Source organism: Myotis daubentonii, chromosome 4 (genome assembly GCF_963259705.1).
Source record: "Myotis daubentonii chromosome 4, mMyoDau2.1, whole genome shotgun sequence".
Classification (NCBI taxonomy): domain Eukaryota; kingdom Metazoa; phylum Chordata; class Mammalia; order Chiroptera; family Vespertilionidae; genus Myotis; species Myotis daubentonii.
This window is the reverse complement of record NC_081843.1, coordinates 98,360,458-98,384,617: the sequence shown is the minus strand read 5'-3', so window position 1 is coordinate 98,384,617 and position 24,160 is coordinate 98,360,458. Positions and strand designations below refer to the sequence as shown.

At 35.9% G+C, this 24,160-nt stretch overlaps 1 protein-coding gene across 4 annotated transcripts in view; it reads right to left on the bottom strand.

Annotated features, from left to right (window-relative positions):
* CDH18 (cadherin 18) overlaps positions 1 to 24,160 on the bottom strand; it is a 707,444-nt gene that overhangs the window by 132,081 nt on the left and 551,203 nt on the right. For all 4 annotated transcript variants that reach the window (XM_059694741.1, XM_059694743.1, XM_059694744.1 and 1 more), the window contains exon 4: positions 22,444 to 22,563. In XM_059694741.1, the coding sequence (XP_059550724.1) occupies positions 22,444 to 22,563 (120 nt within the window). The remainder of the gene's footprint in view (positions 1 to 22,443; positions 22,564 to 24,160) is intronic.

Below are 24,160 nucleotides of genomic sequence, written 5' to 3'. Positions count from 1 at the left end.
AGGCACCCTTATACATGCCATCTGCAATAGAAACTCCCCATGCTAGAGCACTATTTCAGTTGCATTTCTTATTCTCTAATTAACATGTACAATAATAAAAGATTAGTTTAAACATATTTTTGGATATTCAGTTTTATCAATAATAACAAAGCTAATAAAAATTACAAAAAGCGTTTTCATTTTCTCTCAAAATTAAAGTTGTTTTATTGATTTATTTAGGATAGTGACAAGGACTTTGTTCACTTAAAAATATATCCTATCTAATAAGAGAGTAATATGCAAATTGACCACCACTCCAACACACAAGATGGCCAGCAGGGCAGGGCAGTTGTGGGCAATCAGGCCAGCAGGGGAGAGCAGTTGGGAGGAACCAGGCCTGAAAGGGAAGACATTTGGGGGCAATCAGGCCTGCAGGGGAGGGCAGTTAGGGGCGACCAGGCCTGCAGGGGAGGGCAGTTAAAGGTGACCAGGCCTGCAGGGGAGGGCAGTTAGGGGTGGCCAGGCCTGCAGTGGAGGGCAGTTGGGGGAGACCAGGCCTGCAGGGGAGGGAAGTTAGGGGCAATCGGGCCTGCAGGGGAGGGCTGGTAGGGGCGACCAGGCGTCAAGGGAGGGTAGGGAGGGGTGACTGGGCAAGCAAGGGAGGGAAGTTAGGGGTGACCGTGCCTGCAGGGGAGGACAGTTGTGGGCAATCAGGCCTGCAGGGGAGCAGTTAGGCGTTGATCACACTAGCAGGGGAGTGGTTAGGGTGTGATCAGGCTGGCAGGGGAGTGGTTAGGGCAGGGGTGGGAAAACTTTTTGACTAGAGGGCCACAATGGGTTCTTAAACTGGACTGGAGGGCTGGAACAAAAGCATGGATGGAGTGTTTGTGTGAACTAATATAAATTCAAACTAACATCATTACATAAAAGGGTACGTTTTTTTTTCTCAATAGTTTTATTCATTTCAAACGGGCCGGATCCAGCCCCCAGGCCGGAGTTTGCCCACGGCTGGGATAGGGGATTATCAGGCTGGCAAGCAGAAGCAGTTAGGGGCAATCAGACAGGCAGGCAGGTGAGCGGTTGGGAGCCAGCAGTACAGGATTATGAGAGGAATGTCCGACTGCCCATTTAAGCCCGATACCACCAGGATCGGGCTGAAACGGGCAGTCGGACATCCCTCGAGGTGTCCCAGATTGGAGAGGGTACAGGCTGGGATGAGTGACACACCCTCCCTGTGCACAATTTTCATGCACCGGGCCTCTATTATTTAAATACATGAGATGAGACAAATTATCAGAAATGAATGCCTGGGTAGTTACATATTAGAAACCTTTATATGCAATATGTTTCATTTTTACAGTGAGCTTTGAATGAGGTAATTCTGGGATATACTCTGTGAGTCTGTGCCTGTGCAGTCTTTGTATGAACTTGTGAAAGCCAGTGAATATATATTGTAAGAATAATTTCACCCAGACTTTTAAATTGACACAAATTCTGTTTAATATTCTATTTATTTCTATGATTGTCATTAGCATTGAAGAAACATATAAGATAATAATGATTTTCCACTTATTTTAAATGTTTCTGTATTCTTCTAGGGCATTAGACCACTATCATCAAAAGACCTGTTATAGTAATTTAAAGTGTAAATGCTATCTATTTAATTAATAAGAGATAACTATAACTGTCTATCAGGAATGGCTGCGGAGAATTATAGTCAGTACTATATAAAATAATAAAAGACATCAGCTTAGCTCAGTTTTTAATAAAAATAAATGAAAGTCAAAGAGGTCAGTGTGGTTTAAATGATGTGTGAATGAAAGGGATCCTTTAATAATTAAAAATGGTCTTGTAATGAATGTTTCTAATTAATTGTCAAAAATATGCAATGAAGGTGGCTATAAGGCTTAGTATCATTATGTCCCTGACTGGATGACATCCTAGCCATGAACAATTCATACCAATGCAAACATTTGTTTCCTGTGTTAGCACCGGCACCTATATAAACACATATTTTAGTAATATAGATCAGTTTCAAACTAGTCTCTTTTGCTATATTTAACCATATTTGTTTTTGAAGCTATATTTAAATAAGAAATTAAGTAACATCCAAATCTGAAATACTAAGTATAATTTCCTTTTGTACTCAGCTATTTTTTCACTCGCTGTTTGTATAGGCATTCATAGAGTAAAACATCTAAATTATCAAGACAGAATATTACATTAAGCTTGGCTTGTGAAATCTTTTGTAATGGTTACTTTATCTGAGGGGCAGGGGGAGGAACATTTATATTGCTGAAAAATTCAGTGTATCTCAATAATGTGATATGTGTGTATGTGATACACACATATGATAAAGAAAAAAGAAATGATGTCAACTGTGTGTTCATTATTCAGAAAAACTTTACAGAGTTCCTACTCTATGCCAGGCCTTGTACAAGTACAGCAAATATGTCAGTTAACAACAACCCTAAGGGAAAAACAAACAAACAAAATATCCAAATGCATTTTTATATCCTAGATCTTACTGTCTAGGTCTATGTGGGGGTCTGAGTGGGGCTTGAGAATTTGCATGTCTAGCAATTTCCCAGGCAATGCTGATGCTGCTGGTCCAGGGTCCATCAATTTGGGAAGTACTGACATGGGAACCTGGGCACATTGGAAAGTCACCTCTGGGAGGAGGTCTGAAAAATGAACAGGAGTAAACTAGGTAAAGAGGGTGGGTAGATTTCCCTAGAAGCAGTGGTCGCCTAAGACCGTGGTCAGCAAACTACGGCTCGCAAGCCACATGCAGCTCTTTGGCCCCTTGAGTGTGGCTCTACCACAAAATACCACGTGTGGGTGCGCATGTACAGTACAATTGAAACTTCGTGGCCCATGTGCAGAACTCGGTATTTTGTGGAAGAGCCACACTCAAGGGGCCAAAAAGCCACATGTGGCTCGCGAGCCGCAGTTTGTCGACCACTGCAGAGGTTTGGGGAACATTAGTCATAGAGAGAATTCTGTACAAAGGATTAGCAGTGAGAGACAAAAAAGAGATCAAGTTGGTTAACTTCATGAAGATAAATGCCTTTCATTAAAAATTACTAAAAGCTGTTTTCCGATAAAATATGAAAATGATTCAACAGCTTGAAGACACTAAATAAATACTGAAAATGTGTTATGCTTTCAACACAGAAATTTAAATAATGGTTTTTAGTGAGAAGATAAAGTATATTAAATAACCAGTATATTGTCATGGATTTTAAAACATAAGGGAGGGCATATAATGGAATCCAACAGTTAGTGTAACTGTATTCAAGGATGGTTAAATGCGTGCTTAGAGACTGAAGCAAATATGTGGATGTAAAAAGGCCCTCTTTAACATTTAGGGCAAATTCAACTTTCATCTCTCAGGACTGGGAAATACTGAAGAATTGTAAGTAAGTACATAACATGATATAATATATATTAATAAGGTCATTCTAGCTCTGTATAAATATGAAGAAGTCTATGTTTGTGGGTGGAAATACCAATTTTTCCAAAAGCATTTGGAGATTTATATACCTTTTGAAACCCATTCTAGGACCACTGCTCAACAAGCATGAGGAAATCCAGTAGAATTTATATATTTTATTGAGATGATTATATTTTAGACATGTTGTGGTTCTGGTTTGTATTCAGAATTTTTGTAATTTAAGCTTTTCTTTTTAATTACATTTATTGGGCTGACATTGGTTGATAAGATTACATGGGTTTAAAGTGAAGATTTCTATAATACATGATCTGTATATGGCATTGTGTGCCCACCACTCAAAGTCAAATCATCTTCTATCACCACATATTTGGAAAAATGGAAAATCTTGCCAATTTCAATTAATCAAAGACAATCACCTAAGAAGAAAGACACGATTCAGCATCCACAAAAGTAGTCTTAAAAATTATTTTAAATATAATTTGGGTAATGGAAGAGAATGTACCAAACTATTGAAGGAGGAGTTCATTATATGACCTTAAGTATTGTAAAGTATCTAGAATTCTGAGCTTCAGAGAACTTGTTTCACTATTATGTAAAATTATTTTAAATACAAAGAACACTCAGAAAAAACAGAGAGCACTGTAAAATATCATTAAATCATCTCTGAAGTTTAGAGTGTTTATAAACACTTTTAAAATTAAGATTCAAAATATATAATTACTACAATTCTCTTACTGTGTGTTACATTCTTATTACTTCTCACTCCAGTTTTAGAATTAATAAAGATAACTATAGTTTTCAATTTCAAGCAATTGCTATTTCCTAAAGTTGAGTAAAAGAGTTGAAATGAACTTAATGTTTTAAAAAGTTTTTTAAAAAAAGTAGATTAAAACCATCTAAAATAACTAAAGTGTATCTTTTCTGGGAAATTTTGATTGGGGAGGATTTCATTATCTATAATCCTATCTAATAAAAGAGTAATATGCAAATTAACTGTCATTCCACAACAAAGATGACTGAGCCCATAGTCGCTGGGCAGGACACTGGCGGCATCACCCTGGCAATGTGAGTCCAGCAGGCAAGGGGGGCCGCAGGCAGCACCCAGCAGGGCCTGTTGGGTGCAGGTGGTGGGGACCGTGGAGCAGGCAAGCGGGACCACAGGCAGCACCCAGCAGGGTCTACTTGCCCATTCCCGTGGTGTGGAGCAGGCAGGCCCCACAGAGAGCAGAGAACCATGGGGAGTGGGCCCAAGCCGTCAGTAGCACATCCCCTGAGGGCTCCCAAATTGGAGAGGGTGCAGGTCGGGCTGAGGGACTTCCCCGCCTGACCCCCCCAACCCCCATGCATGAATTTCATGCACTGGGCCTCTAGTAATCTATAATAATAAAAGCGTAATATGCTAATTAGACCGCACAGCCAAACGACCTTCTGAACATCCTTCCAGACAACTTCTAGACAAAGCCAGGGCTATGAGGGCTAAGGCAAGCTTCTGCAGTTGCGAGGGCCAAGGCAAGCTGCCACGGCTGTGAGGGCCAAGCCCCTTGCATGAAGTTTGTGCATCAGGCCTCTAGTTTCCATATAATTAGTAAGATGTACCCCTTTCCACATCCATTCCTGAAAAATCTTGGTATCTCACTTGGGACATGTATTTCAATCTTTCTCAAACTGGACTTATATTTTGCATAGAAAATAAAGATTGTAAGTAAATACAAATAAAATTGAATGATGCCTCTAAGAAATATTACCAGGAAAGTTAAAGCTGAGCAAACCGGGTCAAGTTCCATTCCAAATGTTATCTAATCCATCACAGCTTGGGAACACTTTTCCACATCGCTGTTGTGCACACTTTACATACTTAAGCATTTGCATGTACATACATGTACAAAACATTCACACTAACACAATCCCAGCCTCCAGGTATAAGAAAGAATTTCTACAACATCAATTGGTCTAGTCTTCTCAATGGTTAATGAACAAAAGAGCATATTTAAGTTTTTCAAGCTTTTATTCTCAAGCTGCATATTCTCACCACAACTGGCCACTGCTTTAAAGTCTGTTCTGAGTAATAGTGACTGAACAATAAAGAGGAGGTAATGAAAAGCCTACTTAGAAAACTTAAAAGCCTACTTAGGAAACTGAATAAAATATTTTAATGAACATTAATGATGTATTTTTACATATCCCCATATATTTTGGATTGTATATTATCTAACAAGAAAATAAGGCAATTAATGTGTACATATTTTAAAGCCAACATAGAAAGTCTTAAAGCTAAAATATAATATTTGATAGATATTTTAAAAGATATTTAGTAGTTTTGAGTCCATATTTCTCTAGTTTAACAATTACCAGCTGCTGTCCCTAGCACATGGTTTCTCAAGCTAACTCATAATTAAGTTCTGTGTGTGTGTGTGTGTGTGTGTGCGCAGTAATTTTTTCTCTTTTATCTCTATAGTCTACTAGAGTCTCTGACCCTGTGTAAGAGATGAATGCTAATGAATGTTTATTGAATGTTAATGAATATTTGCTGAATGCAGTAATGACAAGGTCAACTATGTATGATGGATGACATAATGTAATAAGATTAGGATCAGGTGAAGGATGCCTAGGAGAAAAATGATGTTAAGAGGAAAAGAGATCTTGATGCAGCTTCAAAACAGTGCGAGGCAACACCTAGAACAGTGCCTGAGTCAGAGTGGGGCTCAGATCATTAGTGTGAAAGTGTTGTCCTTTTATTCCTCTTGATTGCCCATGGGGCAAAACAATACCTTTCTCGTGGTGTGTGACTATGTGCACACATTCGTGCATGCATGAGTGAAAGGGCTAGGGAGCAGTATTATAGCTCCAGGTCTGTGTGTGTGCATAAAAAAAAAACATGCAGCAATCGACTGGAAGGATACAGCTATAATTATTATTTTTTCTGCATTGACCTTCTGTCTTCAAACTAATGATTTGTTTATTGAACAGGTACACATTAAGGGCATAATTTGTGGTTGTGTTGTATCTTTGCTACAAAGGGTAATATTTAAATATCACTTCAGTATTAAATCTAAGGATGCAGGGCTCTTTAATATTAAATAGCACCTTGCCAACCAGAAAAAGACCAAATGAATGATTAGTGTATCTGCTTATACAACAGAAATAGCTCTTCTATATTCTACTTCATGTAAAATTTAGGAAAATTTAAAAGTCTAAAAATGCATGAGGCTGTGTGTGTGTGTGTGTGTGTGTTTGCCTGATATACAGTCAGTTATAAAAATAGCCACAAAATTGCAATTATTGTTCAGAAGTTCACTGACAATAGCTCATGGGCTTGTCCCTTACCCAGGGTTCAGCATTGCAATCAGCATCCTGGGGGCTGCAATCAGGAACTGGCTAGTGCTCTCCCAATTGACACTTCAAATAACTTCAATTCTAAGAATCTAAGTCAGAATTTACTGCAAGCACTGGGTAAGGCAAACTTTGCGACTACAACCAAAATGAAGTATCCTCATGTATGTGGGGAGCCTAAAGAACTTCTAGAAATTAGCCCATCTTTAATATCATCAATCAAAAGCTGGAATATAGCCTCAAACTTGGAAGTCAAAATAGGATTGACTACACTGTGCTTGCTCTATTGATTTACTGTAAAATAAGATTAAATATTTGGACATTTGCTTTTAATATACATTGGAATATGGCTTTACTGCAATTAAATTATGTCATCAAAAGAATTCATTCATATGTATAGAGATTTATACGAGTGTGTCTTTGATAGAGTGTGTATACATTTTTTAATGTTCATAACTGACAGGGAATTAGGGCAGATATTGTTATTCCCATTTTATGGGGGAGAAAACAAGCTCAGGGTCCTGTGTTGGTGAAATTGGACCAAATGGGAAGTATATGGTAGAGCAGAAATACATCTTTATCATCTAAATTGGGCTTCAGTACTCTCCCCTTTATAAACTCCTGCTTCCAGGAGCTCACCACCATTTATATGTTTTCTAGATGAGGTCTGGACTTCAAAGAAAATGCTAGCATTACATTTTGTTCTTGTAACTGTCCTTTAAATTGGATCCCGATAAGCAAATTTGAGCCTTATTGGAATTTGAGGGAGTTTTGTTAACCACCATAGTATTATATATCTTCAATAAAAATACCTTTAATCACTGAAAGCACATCAATTGCTCTATTTCATAGACTTCAAATATTAGATAACTATCAACCATTCATAAATGTTTCAGTTAATCATAATAAATTACTCAATCTTGATGTAATCCCATTCCTTGTACCATATAAACCAGTCTCATTACTTTGTTCTGACCTAAAAATGGTTTAATAGGCTATGGTAGTCATAATTTTATGGATTTTAATCAATTTTTAATTCATAGCATTAGCTTAAGTGGATATTTCTATTGTTTCTCTAAAGCTTTCATGTAAATAAACTAAAAACTTGTTTTTAAAACTTGCATCCTCATTTGGAGGTTAAAAAAATACATTTATGAGTAACCTAGAATCAATTGTGTCAGCATATAAGGATGTATCATAACCAACATAAGCTTTAGTGGCACAGAAGGCTACATTTGTTTAAATACTGTCTTCACTGATAAGATTTTTAAGGTTGAATCCTGTTTTAAATGACATCGCAGGGCCAGTGTTTCTCAGTGGTTAAGCATTGACCCATGAACCAGGATATCACAGTTCCATTCCTGGTTAGGCAGGGTACATGCCTGGGTTGTGGGGTTGATCCCCAGTAGGGTGCATGCGGGAGGCAGCCAGTCAATGATTCTCTCTCATCATTGATGTTTCTATCTCTCTCTCTCTCTCCCTTCCTCTCTCTGAAATCAATAAAAACATATTTTAAAATAAATAAAATGACATAATCTATAGAAATGTCACAGGATCCAGTCAGTTTTTAATAATACTAAGAACATTTATTATTTACAAAAGTTGTTTCAAATAACATCAAACATCATTGAGTTTACTGAGAAAATATGATGCACCTTGTTCATTTGAATAATTGTGAGGGCTGGATTGGAAATTTTGTTTTTGTGTCCTGGTAATTTTTTTTTTAATCCAAGAAGTAAGACTGTCAGAAATTTACACCCGAATTTCCTTCCATTAACTGAACAAAATTTAGCATTTCACATAGTCTTGCACACACGGGGCAAGCAATAAATACTGACAATGAATGAATCAGTTGAAGTGAGTTTTACAATGAGCAATTTTGCTTTTATATGAGTTATAGAAATAACTGGAAGCTCCAGGTGAAACACATAATGTAATGCCTATTAAAAAACAAATTAACTAAATGCCGAAACCGGTTTGGCTCAGTGGATAGAGCGTCGGCCTGCGGACTGAAGGGTCCCAGGTTCGATTCCGGGCAAGGGCATGTACCTGGGTTGTGGGCACATCTCCAGTGGGAGATGTGCAGGAGGCAGCTGATCAATGTTTCTCTCTCATCGATGTTTCTAACTCTCTATCTCTCTCCCTTCCTCTCTGTAAACAAAATAAATAAATAAAATAAAATAAAAAACAAATTAACTAAATTAACTTTGCAGGGAAGTAGAAAATAACATGCTTTATGTAGTAAAAATATGACCCCTCCTCCCAGATATATCCCAATACTTAACAGTTGCTTCAGGTGATTTTCTGACTTTTCAAGTATAAAGTGAATTTAGCCTCATGGTTTATTTGGATGAGAACAATTAGTGATAGATCAATATCAGTTACATATTTCACATAATTCATGTTACTAGAACTACATAAGACTGATGCATTTTTTAAATTACTTGTAAATGCAAAATTATGTATTAAATGTATATTCATTTTTACTGCATGCATATCAGTTATCATAAAGGGTTTATGTTTTAATTCCTAATGTATTATTTAAATAATTCCATTTTATTAATCAGGGCACTAGCAAACCATAAAGTGTAGATAATTCTATTCAAGGTTTATCCATAAATCTGACAATATCTTCTCATAATACTACAGAAAATCATCTGAAGAAAATTTGACACAGTGGTTTAATTAAATACTCTTAGAAAAAGGCCCCAGCTTTTTAAGAAAGGAAGAAAATATACAGATAAAAGTTAAATATTTCTAGAATAGGAGAATAAAATTATTTTCTGGTCACAAATTGAATAATTTCACTCTAATAACCCCCATGATGGGCCTGGTAATAAAAAGGCTTTATAAAGATTAGTGTATGATGATGGAAAAAGATTTGACTTTGTTTCACATGATGCAATATATAGATGATGTTTTCTAGAATTGTACACTTGAAACCCAGGTAGTCTTATTAACCAATTTTACCACAATAAGTTAGTAAAAATAAAATTTAACAAAAGATTAGAAAACCATACAAAGGTCATGTGGACAGCCAGCCTTGAGTGTATTTAATGTGTTCCCAGGGAGAGAAAGTAGTCAATTCATCCAAATCTTTAGAGTATTTCTTCGGTGAACCGCCTCTATCTTCCTCAGATGAACATGGGCCCTGTCTAGGGAAGCACTTTTTAGGTTTTCCTGCTCCAGGTCCCTTAGTCAAGGGTGCCTTACTGTAACCTACACAGAATCTTTCTTCTGTGAACATTTTTAAATATTATAAATGCCGCACCTTTTCAATCTCACTAAAGTTCTGTTGCCTGTTTATATACGCCTATGCCTATTTTTTTTCCTAACTCAGGGACTATTTCATCAGTTCTGCAAAGAGCAGTACTCATTTGGGAACCAGACACACTAGCCTATATTGCAGAATAGGTCACAATCTTATACTGAGATTATCTTGGTGAATAATTGATGCGGACTTACACGTTGAAAATATGGATGTCCTCTGAAAAAATGTCTTTTCATTTATTTTTTCTAAGAACATTATTTTCACTTTGTAATTTTGCCACATTGATTTTTTTTATAGCCCAATGTGTTCTAATGCCGTAGAAATATAGAAAAATAAAATCTATGTTGGTAGTTACTGGAATTAAAGAGTCAGAGAGCCCAGGGTGTTAATATTATTGACTGTATTTACATATAACCATCAAGTGCTTTAAACAAAAGCCTCTTCCTATGGATTTGCCACCCCATCAATCAGCTACATCTTGCAGTCTATGAAGCAGTCACCTGGAGAGAGCAGCTCACCAGTGCTTACAGGGTGAGGGTATGTGAGCAACAATGAAGCATTTGAAAAGCATAATGCTATTGCTTTACTTATTTTCAAGTGATGATAGAGGGAGCTGAGCATGTTGAGTGTAATGAAGCTATCAGTATAACCATAAATGCTTAGCTAACAGGAAATACCACATACAAGGCATCATAAATATTTATTTACATAATGAATGCATTGCTATATGTTTTAAGAATGTGGAACAAATGTCAATTATGGGTCATAACTGTATAGGAAGCTAATCTATATATGCATGTAATTAAATACAAATAATACAAATATAATTTATACTTTAATTATAAATAAGCTTTTCAAAGTGGTTTATATGACATATTTGCATGTACTTTAATTTTCTGAGGTTTTCATACACAAATTCTGCACAGGGAAAGGACTGGGACCATAAAGCCCTTGTCTCTTAATACTGAAATTACTCCTGCTACGGATGAATGCTTCACAAACGGAGAATGACAGTCTCCTGTGGGTCTTTTGCAAGCACAGATGTGCCAGTGGCAAAGCCTGCCTGTCAGTACATTCTGGTGCACTCCCGGCTTGTGCATGGCTGCATACACCTGAACTTTCCCCAGAGGGAGGGCTTTTATTTTTTCTCACAAAAATAGCCCACGGGCCTGTTGCTATCATAACAGTTTCTTTACAAGTCTCATTCGTGAAACTTTTTAGTCATCCTCCAACTCACAGGAAAACTCAGGAAGTTTTGTTTTTGTTTTTTAAGCAAAGCGTAAGAAATTTGAATGACTAAAGTGGAGAAAAGCAAGAGAAATAAAAAGGAGAAACAGAAGACAAGCCGGGATGGCGTTTCTCAGTGGTTGAGCATCGACCTATGAAACAGGAGGTCACAGTTCAATTCCTGGTCAGGTCAGGGCACATATCCAGGTGGTGGACTCAATCCCCAGTAGGGGGTGAGCAGGAGGAAGCCAATCAATGATTCTCTCTCATCAGTAACGTTTCTATCTCTCTTTCTCTCCCTCTCTTAAATCAATCCAAACATATTTTTAAAAAAACCCACACAGTTAATTTTAAAAAGCAGAAGATAAGAAAAATAAGCAAGAGTCAAGAAATGCAAAGAAAACAAGTGATTGTGGTGAGCAGATTATTATAAACGAAAATGGTAACTAGCTGTAGAACTAGAGGAAAGGATGAGAAATACAGTAGAATATTGAAACGTTTAAGCTGTGCATATTTGGGGAAATATCTACTTAGCAGAGTGGGAAATGTATGTGGGTTAAAAGGCTGCCAGGCACTTCTGTGAAGGAAGGACCCAGTAGCTCCATGCCGCCTGGGAAAGGTGAAGCTCCTTCCCTTGCACGCGCCAGGTGAGCCAACGGGACACAAAAGAAGGCCCATGTTTCTCTCCATGATAACAATAGGGGTTCTATGGAACATTCTGGAAGATGATAGAAAGATAGAAACAAGAAAACGTTCCCCAGAGAGTGAGGAGAGAGGACCCCTTTGAAATAAAATGGCACTTTAACTCTCCTATCACACAGATTGATGAAACATTTGAAATATTTAATTTTCAGTTTCAAGTTGATTCCTTTCGCGTGTATCATAAGTCTCCTCTACAATTCCTCAACCTTCAGAATATTCTGGTTCCCCCAGAACCCTGTGTTAGCAGCGTTTAGGGGCATGAAGAGACTCTGTTCTTCAGCAGAATCAGAGAGAGGACAGTAGCCCTGAGACCTACAACTGGGAGGTAGGACCTGGCAAGTAGAGGAGAAGCTGCTTCCCCACTTTTTTCCACATTAGGAACCTGCAAAATATTGGAGGGGGGTGAGGAGGGCATTTTCTTTCCACATTTGATGGGATGGGAACATGAGCCATTTACTGGTATTTGGATTTTATCCGGAAGACTTATCCCAAAAGTTGGGAGAGGCAGGCACTTTAGACCAAGAAAAAAGAAAAAAAATATGAGAGATAAAATGATTAAACAAATATTTTTTAAACCTCAATTTCATTATTCTTTTCTGGTTCATATATTCAACATGTCTAAATTTAATATGAGAAATAATTTTTTTTGAAAAATGAAACAATTATGGTAATAACAAAAAAGAGATTTAGTATTAGGATCAGGTATTATTTGAAAACAACTCTCCACAAATCATATTTTATCCCTATAAATGTCTAGTGTTGTCTTCTACATGTCATATTAATCATTTTGAAAGACACAGAAGTGAATAATAGAAGGTCTCAAAAGTTTCGTGTTCTAGACATGTCTTGGTCCTCAGGAAAAGTTTGTGACCTTAAAACTCACTAGCAATTTTTTTTAATTATGATATCGCAAATACTTAGTATTCTAACAGCAGTTATATAATAATTTTATGGCAATCATTTGAGAAAGATCCCAAGTTAGATTACATGATTGACAGAAATAGAAAGATTTTTTAAATGTTTATAAAAGACAAAACATGAGGCTTGTTATGCAGCGTAGTAAAAAATAATACTAATTACAATCAATATTAAAATCTGCAAGTAACATAAGCCATTTATTTTTATTGAACTTTTAGAAAATTAATGTTATACATTTTGATAATATATCCCTTTAGTAAGATAATTAGGAACATAATTCCATGTGTAAGGCACTGTACAGGATCTGGTGCAGAGCACAACAGAAATATGGTCACATTATGCCCTAAAGGAGTCTCATGTGAGCGAAAGAAGTACTTGTTATGTGTTGTGAGGTATACGAAAAATGAGCTCAAAGAACAGAGGGATTAGTTCTGACTAAAGAGTGCTGGGAACCATCCATATGTGTAGAAGTTGGCCTGGGATGGACATGCCAGAGTAGAGTAACAGCTTAAGTAGAAAAATAATGCCCAAGTCATGCTTGGCTGAAATACAGAAGTTGGTGGAAGATTAGATGGGTAGATAGATAATACTAATGAATATTATCCTAAGGCAGTCGAGATTCAGTTTAAATATCTAAGCTATTTGATTAGGGAAAAATCAAAGGCTGTCAATGGGATTGAAATACAGTCTGTCCTTGGACCATAGAAACAATAGCCTCTCAGAAAAAATTTAAAGGACGGGGGAACATTTGAATTGCTTAGTGGTTACACTCCATAGATGATCCTTAGTCCGGTTTAAATTTGTAATCTTTCATGTCATACAGCTCTTCAATATCTGACAATCATCATTCACCTAATATATTTATAAGACTATTAGCTAAAGATTAGAGATACCAATATATCAATTCCTGGAAATTTTTTCAACAGCAACTGTTTAGGTGTAGGATACATGGAATAAAGTTACAAAAGAAAAAGCTAAGTCTATATTTCCCCAGGAAGAAATAGTATAAAACTCATTACAATTAACCAACATTGATTTCTACCATTTCCTGTAACTCCTATTTTATATACCAGGAGATTAATTGTTTCCTTCCAAATAATAGCTGGTCAATTTTGTTGCAAGAAGTTAATATTTATTTAAAAACATATTCAATTTGGTTCATCTATTTGTTTGCTTGTTTAACAGTTTATTTATATTTAATTTACATGCCATAAAATTCATTAAGTGCCCAATTCAAGTTAATTCAATTGCATGGATCCCTCTAAGACAGCAACAAATAGTTTAACTGACTTATATAGAACACTAATCTATAATTTTGTTCCATTAGAACTATACCCATAGCAGTTAAGTTCAATAGATATTTTTAATTTTATTCATGTCAATATGACGTGATGATTTCCTTGCTACTGATTCAGAGAGTTATCTGATATCTATAGTGCCTATAAAGGACGTTGCTGCTACTTCGGCAGCAAGTAGCAGCAAAGTAATTTTTATTTTTTTTAAGAAATGCATTCTCAATGGAGTATCAGAATAAAATGCCTTTGGTTCCATTCTCTGATCCTCCAAATATCAACAATGAACATAACTGTTGATATCTGATTTAAGTTATTGTAAACAATCTCCTTTTCTGGTTTAGTGCTGGCACTAGAAGCATAAAGTGGCTACTCATACACAGATAGCTGTATGCTCTCTCTAGAAGGTGGCTTTGGGGTTGAGAGGAATAAAAGTGGTCTCAGGGAGTCTGTGCCACACCTGCCTGAGCAGGGCATTGTACTTTGAAGTTGATTTATTGGTCGGGAAAGCGCATTTCACAAAGATCCAGGTATCAGCATTTTATGTGTCTGCGTGTAAAAATAACCCAACCGGATCCTTTATATCTCACTGGCCAAACTACACCACTACAGCTACCGGGAGGCTTGAAATCTAGCTTTTCAAGTGAGTCTGTTACTATAATGAACAAAATAAGAGTTCTAATCGGATGAGCAAAAATGAGAAATTGATATTGAATGGACAACCACTAGTGTCTACTATATTTCATTGAATCTTAATTTCTTAAATGAAATATATAAAAGACTTTTCCATTAAGTTATTAAATCCCATACACATGTCTGCCGTTCAGGAACTATTTAGATTATTTCTAAAAGAGATAACATGACAATTTTTAAAGTAAATTAATAATATGACATAGATTTGAATTAATGCATTCCACTTTTCCATCGGGGAAGCAAATGTTTTAGCAACGAGTTTAACAATTAACTATTTTTGTTTCCTATGCAGTTGAGTGAATGAAAATGTATCTATAATTGTTTGTGCCTGCACTTATTATTATTGTTATTATATCAATTGGGGATGGCTATGAAAAAGAAAAATTGACAAACCATATTCTATTCTGGAATATTCTACCTTCTGCAGATCTTGTGGACCCTACTTTAAATATATGAACTTCTTGTGTGCGTTTTGTGCCAGTGAGTCAGCGCCCACTCCTTGCAACCCTCTGAATGAGTGATGCCCACGATGTCCTGTCCTCAGCAGCCTTGCTCAGCTCCAGTAGACTCATGCCTACGGCTCTTTTTGGAGTCATTTCATCTCTTATGTGGCCTTCTTTGGTTCCTCCCGCCTTCTATTTTCCCAGACCCCCTGCCTTTATATGATGTGACCGAAGTAAACAGTTTCAGTTTTCTCATTTTGGCCTCCAGGAATATTTCAGTCTTAATTTGCTCTGGGATCCACATTTTCTGGTGGCTCAGGGTATCTATAGAGCCCTCCTCCGTGGAACACCATATTTCAAATGAATCAATTTTTCCTATCAGTGTTATTCTCTGCTCTTAACTTATTAGCTATTAATAAATATGAAGCATTGCTTTGGGGGAAAGAAAACTATTTTCAGGTAGGTTTTCATATTACTCAACTGTAAACAAGAAGGAAATCTTACCTTTTGCAACAGCATGGATGGATCTGGAGAGTATTACGCTAAGTGAAATTAGCCAGTCAGAGAAATACACAAACCATATGATTTCACTCAGATATAGAATCTAATGAACAAAATTTACTAACAAGATAAAAACAGGCTCAGATACAGAGAACAGACTGACAGCTGTCAGAGGGAAAGGGCTGGGTAGAAAAGGTAAAGGGCCCTGGCTGGCATGGTTCAATGGCTGAGCATCAACCTAAGAACCAGGAGGTCATGATTTGATACCTGGTGAGGGAACATGCCCTGGTTGTGGGCTTGATCCCCAATGAGGAGTGTGCAGGAAGCAGCCAATCAATGATTCTCTCTCATCATTGATGTTTCTCTCTCTTTTTCTCCCTCTCCTTCTTCTATGAAATCAATAAAAATATTTCTTTAAAAAAAAGGTAAAGGGATAAGAAAAAAACAAAAATAAGAAAAACATAATAGACAGACAATGGTATGGTGATTGCCTGAGGGAAAGGGGGGTAAGGAGAGGTAGGAGAGGGTAAAGAGGAGATAAATGGTGATGGAAGAAGACAAGTGTGTGGCTAAAAATAACTATGATTTTTTAATATATTTTCTTGATTTTTTACAGAGAGGAAGGGAGAGGGATAGAGAGTTAGAAACATTGATGAGAGAGAAATATTGATCAGCTGCCTCCTGCACACCCCCTACTGTGGATATAACCACAACCAAGGTACATGCTCTTGACTGGAATCGAACCTGGGACCCTTGAGTCCACAGGCCAACGCTCTATCCACTGAGCCAAACCCGCTAGGGCCTCACTTATTGTTTCATATTATGGTCGAAATATCTGAGCTTCACCATTGTCAGATTGTAAAAATTGTAAATAAAGCTTAACTAGAATTTTGTAAACCAGTATATTCTTCCGTTTTCCCTGACATTAGGTTTTTATCCTGAATTTTAGGTTTCCAGAATGGACCATAAGGAAGATTCAACCTGTGTAACATAAGCACAGACTTGACATCTCTCCACTAACTAAAATCACGGAGTTATTCATAAACTGTTGACACGAAACAGCTATTGTAGAGAATCATCAGATGGCTATAAATGACATGACCCTAAACAGACTTGCATTCTTAATTTAAAACTGCACAACCTCTCAGCAGGCATAGCTCAGTGGTTGAGCTTGAGCAGAGACCTATGAACCAGGTAGGTCACCACTGGATTCCAGGTTAGGGCACATGCCCAGGTTGCAGGCTCAATCCCTGAGGTGTGGGGGGTGTGGGAGAGGGCACGTGCAGGAGGCAGCCAATCAATGATTCTCTCTCATCATTGATATTTATCTCTCTCTCCCTCCCTCCCTGAAATCAATAAAAATATATTTTTAAAAAATAATAAATAAAAACTGCATAACTGCTCCTTGTGAATACCCCATTCTGTTTCTAAGACCCTGGAAAGACAGAGTACATTTCTGTTTTTGTCTTTGACCTAAGACAGGAAAAGTACTTCCTTTTTGTAGCACTTCAATCATTCAGCTTCTGCTGTTGCTACCTAAGAGAAATTGCATCGTTTATAAAGAGGCATAGGAACTTTGAACATATTAATTCATATTTAATGAAGTTAGCACTATATTAACAGGACTAGGACTAAGATTTGAGTTGTAATAATAAACAACTATCAGCCCAGATTTCTCTTGACTTTGGTTCCCTAACCTGTTCATACATATGACTTCTGAACTCGGCTACCTTCCTCAAAATGCCTTGTTTAGGGTTAGCAGTGTTCATAAACATAAAAATGGTTTCTTTCATTGATAACTCTGATGTGTTTTCTAGCTGAATTAAAATCAATATATTCAAACAAAATTAACCTCATTAATTTTACATTAACATGATTTTACTTAAATCTGGGCAGCAATGATATATGTCTTTTATATTCCATTGTCATCTGCTATAATTTATTCTTTCATTGTCTTCTGCACCTTAAAAATGGTAATGTAAGATATCATTACTTTCATTGTAATACACAAAGCAAATGACCTAAAAGAGTTATCTGGACAAAGATTATTCAAAACAATAAATTATTCACAAGATTTGTTTCATACTGATTAATGGGATTTCAGTGTCAAACATTCCAGGACTTATTAATGGTCACACTCAAGGGTCCAATAATTCAAATGTATGGATGCAGTGATTCTTAGATTGTTATAAAATAGGAAACAAGGCCTCAAAGGCAGCTGAGCATTAGAAAGTTATTGTACCAAAATGTCCCTTTTAATATAATAAAATAATATAATTCAAAGTCCTGATCCTAACCATAAGTACTAACAGCACTATATGAGCACAAAAGTTCTGCTTTATTATATTTGGTATTCATTGAAAGTAACTGGAAACGTGTTGAAATATAATCATGCCAAATAAGAGGATAGAATGCAAGTGTTACTATTAAAATGTACATTTATAAGTAACTACTATGCCAACATTTCTTATATAACATCCCTTCCATAGCAACTGATTAAGTTTTTAGTATGTTTATTTGTACTTTATTCCAGACATTTTAAGCACAACTTCCACTAAATTCATTACTTCTGAGGGTGTATAATGACATGGTAATAGGTCTTTTTAAGTTTAAATTACAAAAAAATTCTTAGCTTTAAAGACAATAATGAGCATTCTAGGTTATAATACCTATCACCACAGACAACTAAGACATTGCATATTTAAAGAATCTTTATAGTAGTACATATATACATAGTTTCCCATGATGCTTCAGCTACTATAATATTGAAATTAAAACATCAACATTTCACACAATGAATTATTTTGCTTAAAGACAAGAGCAAAAAAAATTTAAGAGCCAAAATAATTTCATAGAGCAGTATGTTAGCAGAGCCTATTTTAAGTTATAAATAATATTTTTGTTTAATAAAGTACTTAATTAACCTACAACTATGTATAACCGACTGCAATATTTATTTAAAGATTGTGTTTCAGATACGTTTGCTGCACTAATGCACAAATTACAGCAGAGTACAACCCTAGTCAAATCTTGTTCTCAGAATCCTGCAGTATCCAAAGTATATACACGCACACACCGAACATGTGCAAACATTCAGATAGACATTTAGACACGCATACACACACAGAATTAGCATTTGCTTTCTAACAAGTTAAAAAAGCGCATAGAAAATTTTCAAAATACCTATAGGATATTTATACCATTAATTATTATTTTAAGTAACTGTAACGTTTTTAAAAAATAAACATTTGGCTATGTATAGGATGGTTAATGGGCTAAAGCAGTGATTTTTTTACCCTTTTCACCTCATGGCCTACAAAAACTAATTACTAAAATTCTGTGGCACACCAAAACATATAGTTTTTCCTGATCTGACAGAAAATAGGTATAGTTTTGATTCATTCACACTAGGCAGCTTTTTGTGTTGGCTGTTGTCATTTTTCTATTGGACAATCCTAGGGCAAAGAGGTCAGTGTCCCTTACAAATAGTCAGGTATTGCATGTTTTAAAAATTTTTACAGATGGCACGCTGATTGAAAATCACTGGGCTAAAGTACATGTGTGTGTGCCTGCATGTAGTGTGTGTGTGTGTGTGTGCAATACTAACCAAGGTAATTGAAACACAGTCTTCTTGTTTCCTTCCTCTAGGGTGATGCATATTTAAAGTGAGAAATAAATCTTTTTCATATGTAAAACAACCATGATTATTAGGAAAATAGAACAAAAGGAGCAACAATAATATCAAATAATGAGATGTCTTAAGATTTTCTATCACTACAATGGCAATCCTATTACAACATAGAAATAATCAAATCTATGTCAAGCACCTTAAATTTACAGTGTTATAGTGTAAATATAGTTTAATAAAAAATATATTCAACTAATTCCAAACCTCCCTACCAGATTAAAAATGTTTACTCATATGTATACATATTTTGTCCCAAAATTCTGATTGCCAGATAAATAAATATTTCATTTCTAAATATTTAGTAATATCTTGGTACTAAAAACTTGTATATCACATTCATTTTAGGTAATATTACATTACTTATTTTTATAATCTCCTAATTTATATTTTTACTTAATTTAATAACATATTATAATTTATTCTATAATTAAAATGCATATAATATATGGATACACTGAGTGGCCAGATTATTATGACCACCTGACATTTGTAGGCAAATTAGCCGTACACTGCATCATATGGGATATGGAAGCCGAAGGACTGTTCCAACACCTTTGCTGTCTGCAGTTACCAAGATAAAACGTCTCCAATTCGCACAGGAACACAAGGATTGGACAGTCGAGCATTGGAATAAGTCATGTGGTCTGATGAATCATGTTTCCAGTTGCATCATGCAGATGGCAGAGTGAGAACTTGGCGGAAACAGCATGAAAGCATGCACCCCATATGCATGAGTACAACCCTTCAAGCTGGTGGGGGCAGTGTTATGGTTTGTTGCATGTTTTCCTGGCATGATTTGGGCCCTTTAATTCATGTGGAACAATGTCTGAATAGCACAACATACCTAAGTATAGTTGCTGATCAAGTTCATCCTATCATGTTGATGGCATATCCCAATGGAGATAGCTTCTTCCAATAAGACAATGCACCATGCCATGGTGCTCGTATTGTGCAGGAGTGGTTTCAAGAACATGAGGGAGACTTTACCTTGCTTAGGTGGCCCCCACAATCACCAGAGCTCAATCCAATTGAGCATTTGTGGGACGAAGTTAAAAGAGCCATCAGGCAGCTGGTTCCACAACCATCAAATCTCACAGAACTGGACAGTGCTATTCATCAGGCATGGTGTCAGATTCCTCGCATCACCTTTCAACATCTCGTGGAGTCAATGCCAAGAAGAATCACCACAGTATTGAAGGCAAAAGGTGGCCCAACGAAGTATTGATGGGGTGGTCATAATAATCTGGCCACTCAGTGTATATATGTGTGTATATTTTTCATTTACATAAACATATCCACATATATTCTTCATTATTTTATTCATAAGTTATGAGAATTACGGGCCTAAACAGTATGCCTGATATCTATTCTTCACTTCTGTGTTGGAGCATAACAAGGACGAGAGAACAAGTAACTTTGTTGAATCTCTTTGTAAATATGACGGTGATAATACTCTTAGCAATCTAATGGTATTAATCATTGAAAGTGTTATTGTCTATAATATCTCTTCAGTTAGATGTACCTCATTGTCTAAGATAATGGTAAACAAACCTGGAGTCTACAGACTTGTGGAGCAAGGTTCCAGAAAAATTATTTTGTTTATTATGTATATGAATATAAGGGGGTAGTTAGGACCAAAGGTGGCTCTCTGCACTAGTTCTGTGGTAGTGCCCTTTGCTTGAAGACCCCACTTGTTAACCTTACTCAGAAGGCATCAAATGTGACTTAGGAACATCCTGGATCTCTCTCCTCACTTCATCTATGTCTCATGATTATGTATATCTTTGAAATTATTAGTAAATTTGAGACTTATTTGTACTGTACAGCTGTCTAGATTAAAAAATGAGTTTTATATTTAGCCAAGTTTTTATTAACAAATTGTCAATGAGGCCAGAGCTTTCAGTGGTTTTTAGATTATGCTGTTGTAACATAACCCTATAATGCATTATTGAATATCCTTCACTTCCATTTTGGCATCACATCAAATGATATAATAGCATATGATTGTTTTGGCCAGAAAAATAGAGAGGAAAAAGGGCAGATTCATGTTTTCCTGAAAAAAAATGTTGATATGTATTTGGATTTATTCTCAGTTAATTTATCATAATTAAAACAATATTTAAGGGCTGAAAATTATTTCTCATTAGGAAAAAATGGCAGTTCAATACAATTCTCCAATGTAATATACAACAACTTGTGTGACAAATTCAAATAAAATATAAAATAATAAAACTAAGTCATTTACCTTCTTTTGCAAAGAATTAAAACTAATATATAAATAAAACATACAATAAACTTGAAAATATCATTTCCCATAAAGCCCCATGTTTGTTTTAAGGAAAAGTATTTCACTAAGTGTTTCAGGAATAAGCTAATATTAGGAGCTTTTACTGGTGTAGGTATGAATATTGGATGATCAAAGTCCTGAGGAAATCTGTTAATTTATCTTTAATTATTCAATCACATTGTTTTATAAAAGTGAGGTCATTTTCAAGTGTGCTACAATAACAATGCCAGATATAGAAGAGTACACAGAAATACAGCTGACTCTTGATCAATGCAAGGGTTAGAGGTGCTGATCCCCCTGCAAACACTATAAACATATGTGATAACTCTTGACCCCCTCAAAACTTAACGGCTAACAGCCTACTGTTGACCAGAAGTCTTACTGATAATATAAACAGTTGATTGGCACATATTTTTTATGTTATATGTATTATATTCTGTATTCTTATATGAAGTATGCTAGAGACAAGAAAGTGTCATTAAGAAAGTAAGAAATTAAATACATTTATAGTACTGTATGTAATCATTGGAAAAAACACACACATCTAAGTGAACCAGCATAATTCCAACTCATGTTGTTCAATGGCCAATTATTAAAACACTGTTTTCTTTCCTGTACATGCACCTGCACACAAGTTATAGAGAAATGCACTAACCTGTTTTCGGGTCTACGGAGAAGTAGGGCTGTCCCTGGAGAATGCTGTAAACCACCCGGGCACTGTTTCCGTAGGTAGGGTCATCTGCATCGGTAGCTGTTACCTGCAGAACAGAGGTACCTGTGCATTCAGGAAAACAAATTTTAGTATGTTATGACATTCAGCATGTGAGTAACTTACACACAGAAGGAGTTATATTGAGATATCGATAGAGAACCATAATGGATTTGTCCCACTAAATTTAGTTCTTAGATTTATCGGCCAAACTTATTCCTTACTTTCTTTGCCTGAGTCCAAAATAGAATATTATATGACTCTCTATGCTAATAACACTCACATAATTAGGTTTGGGTTGGATTGATGTTTAAAAGTCAAATCGGTGTTAATTGTGGGGCAAAGTCAAAGTTGTGATGAGAGTGTATATTACCTGCTACGTGACTGTTCAGAAAACCAGGGATGGAATGGTTGGGGAAGGTGATTGAGTTGACAAATTATTATTAATACCATCAAAACAGCCCATTCAAATCATTTCCGTCATTCATGATCTTTTTATTTCATACACGGACAGTTAATGAGACTCCTAACGGGTTTCCATGGTTCAGTTAGCATTCTTTTAGCCTCTTTTACACAGTGCCAATATAATTATCTTAACACAATGGGTATCAGAATTTTCCTACCACACTAACTTTTTGGTGATTAAAATGCATTTTAAAGTAATTTATAAGCTTTAAAATATATCGTGGTACTAATTTTTTGGATCTATTATGCTAGTTTCTTTATGTTTACACCTTTTAAACATTATTTGAATGGTTAGACAAATCAATCTAATATCCAGTTATTCCCAAATAAAACTGATCTAAGTGTAACATGACAACCATCTATTAAGGGCAATACAACTTCACTGTAGAATTAGTGGTTAAGAGCTCTCATTTATTTATAACATGTATTTGATGAGTCATCTACAAATGCAAACTTGATATTTAATTTGCTACACTAGAAAATTCTACCTACTAGCACAGGTTTTATATCAAACAAAAATATTTCCACAACCAAGTAAGCCTCTATAAAATTTTGCATTCATTTTGGTATGGAAGTACTGACAATTGTCAGTCTTTAATTTTAGTGATTACTTCAAATATGTAGGTATGACACACCTATTATGAGTCTAAATTCCAACAGAACTTTAAACAAAGCTTGTCCTTTGCCTACAAGGGATCCTAGAGAACTTGAAAGAATTACTATGAAAAGTGCAACTGAAAATTCTTATTAGCAGACCAAAAATGTATGACTTTTAGTAATACGCTATGATTCTGGGCTAAATAGTATTGTTACATTGATATTCTAAGCAGAAATATAATTAGTAATTAGGCATACCCAGAAAAGGAGGACTGACTGTGTTATTTCTAAAATAAATCTCTAATTATGGGTAATAAAATACAATTGCAACACCAAATGCTGGTGAGAATGCGGCGAAACTAAGTCACCCTTACACTGCTGGAAATGTAAGTTTAGCAGATTCTTGTAAAACTGAACATACATTTACCATATAACCCAGCAAGTTGTACTCTTGGGCATTCATATTAAAGTAATAAAAACATATGTTCACATAAAAACCTGTTTAGAAATATTCATAGTTACATCATTCATAGTAGCTCCCAGATTAACACAACCCAGATAGTCTTCAATGGGGCAATGATTAAACAAACTATGGTACATT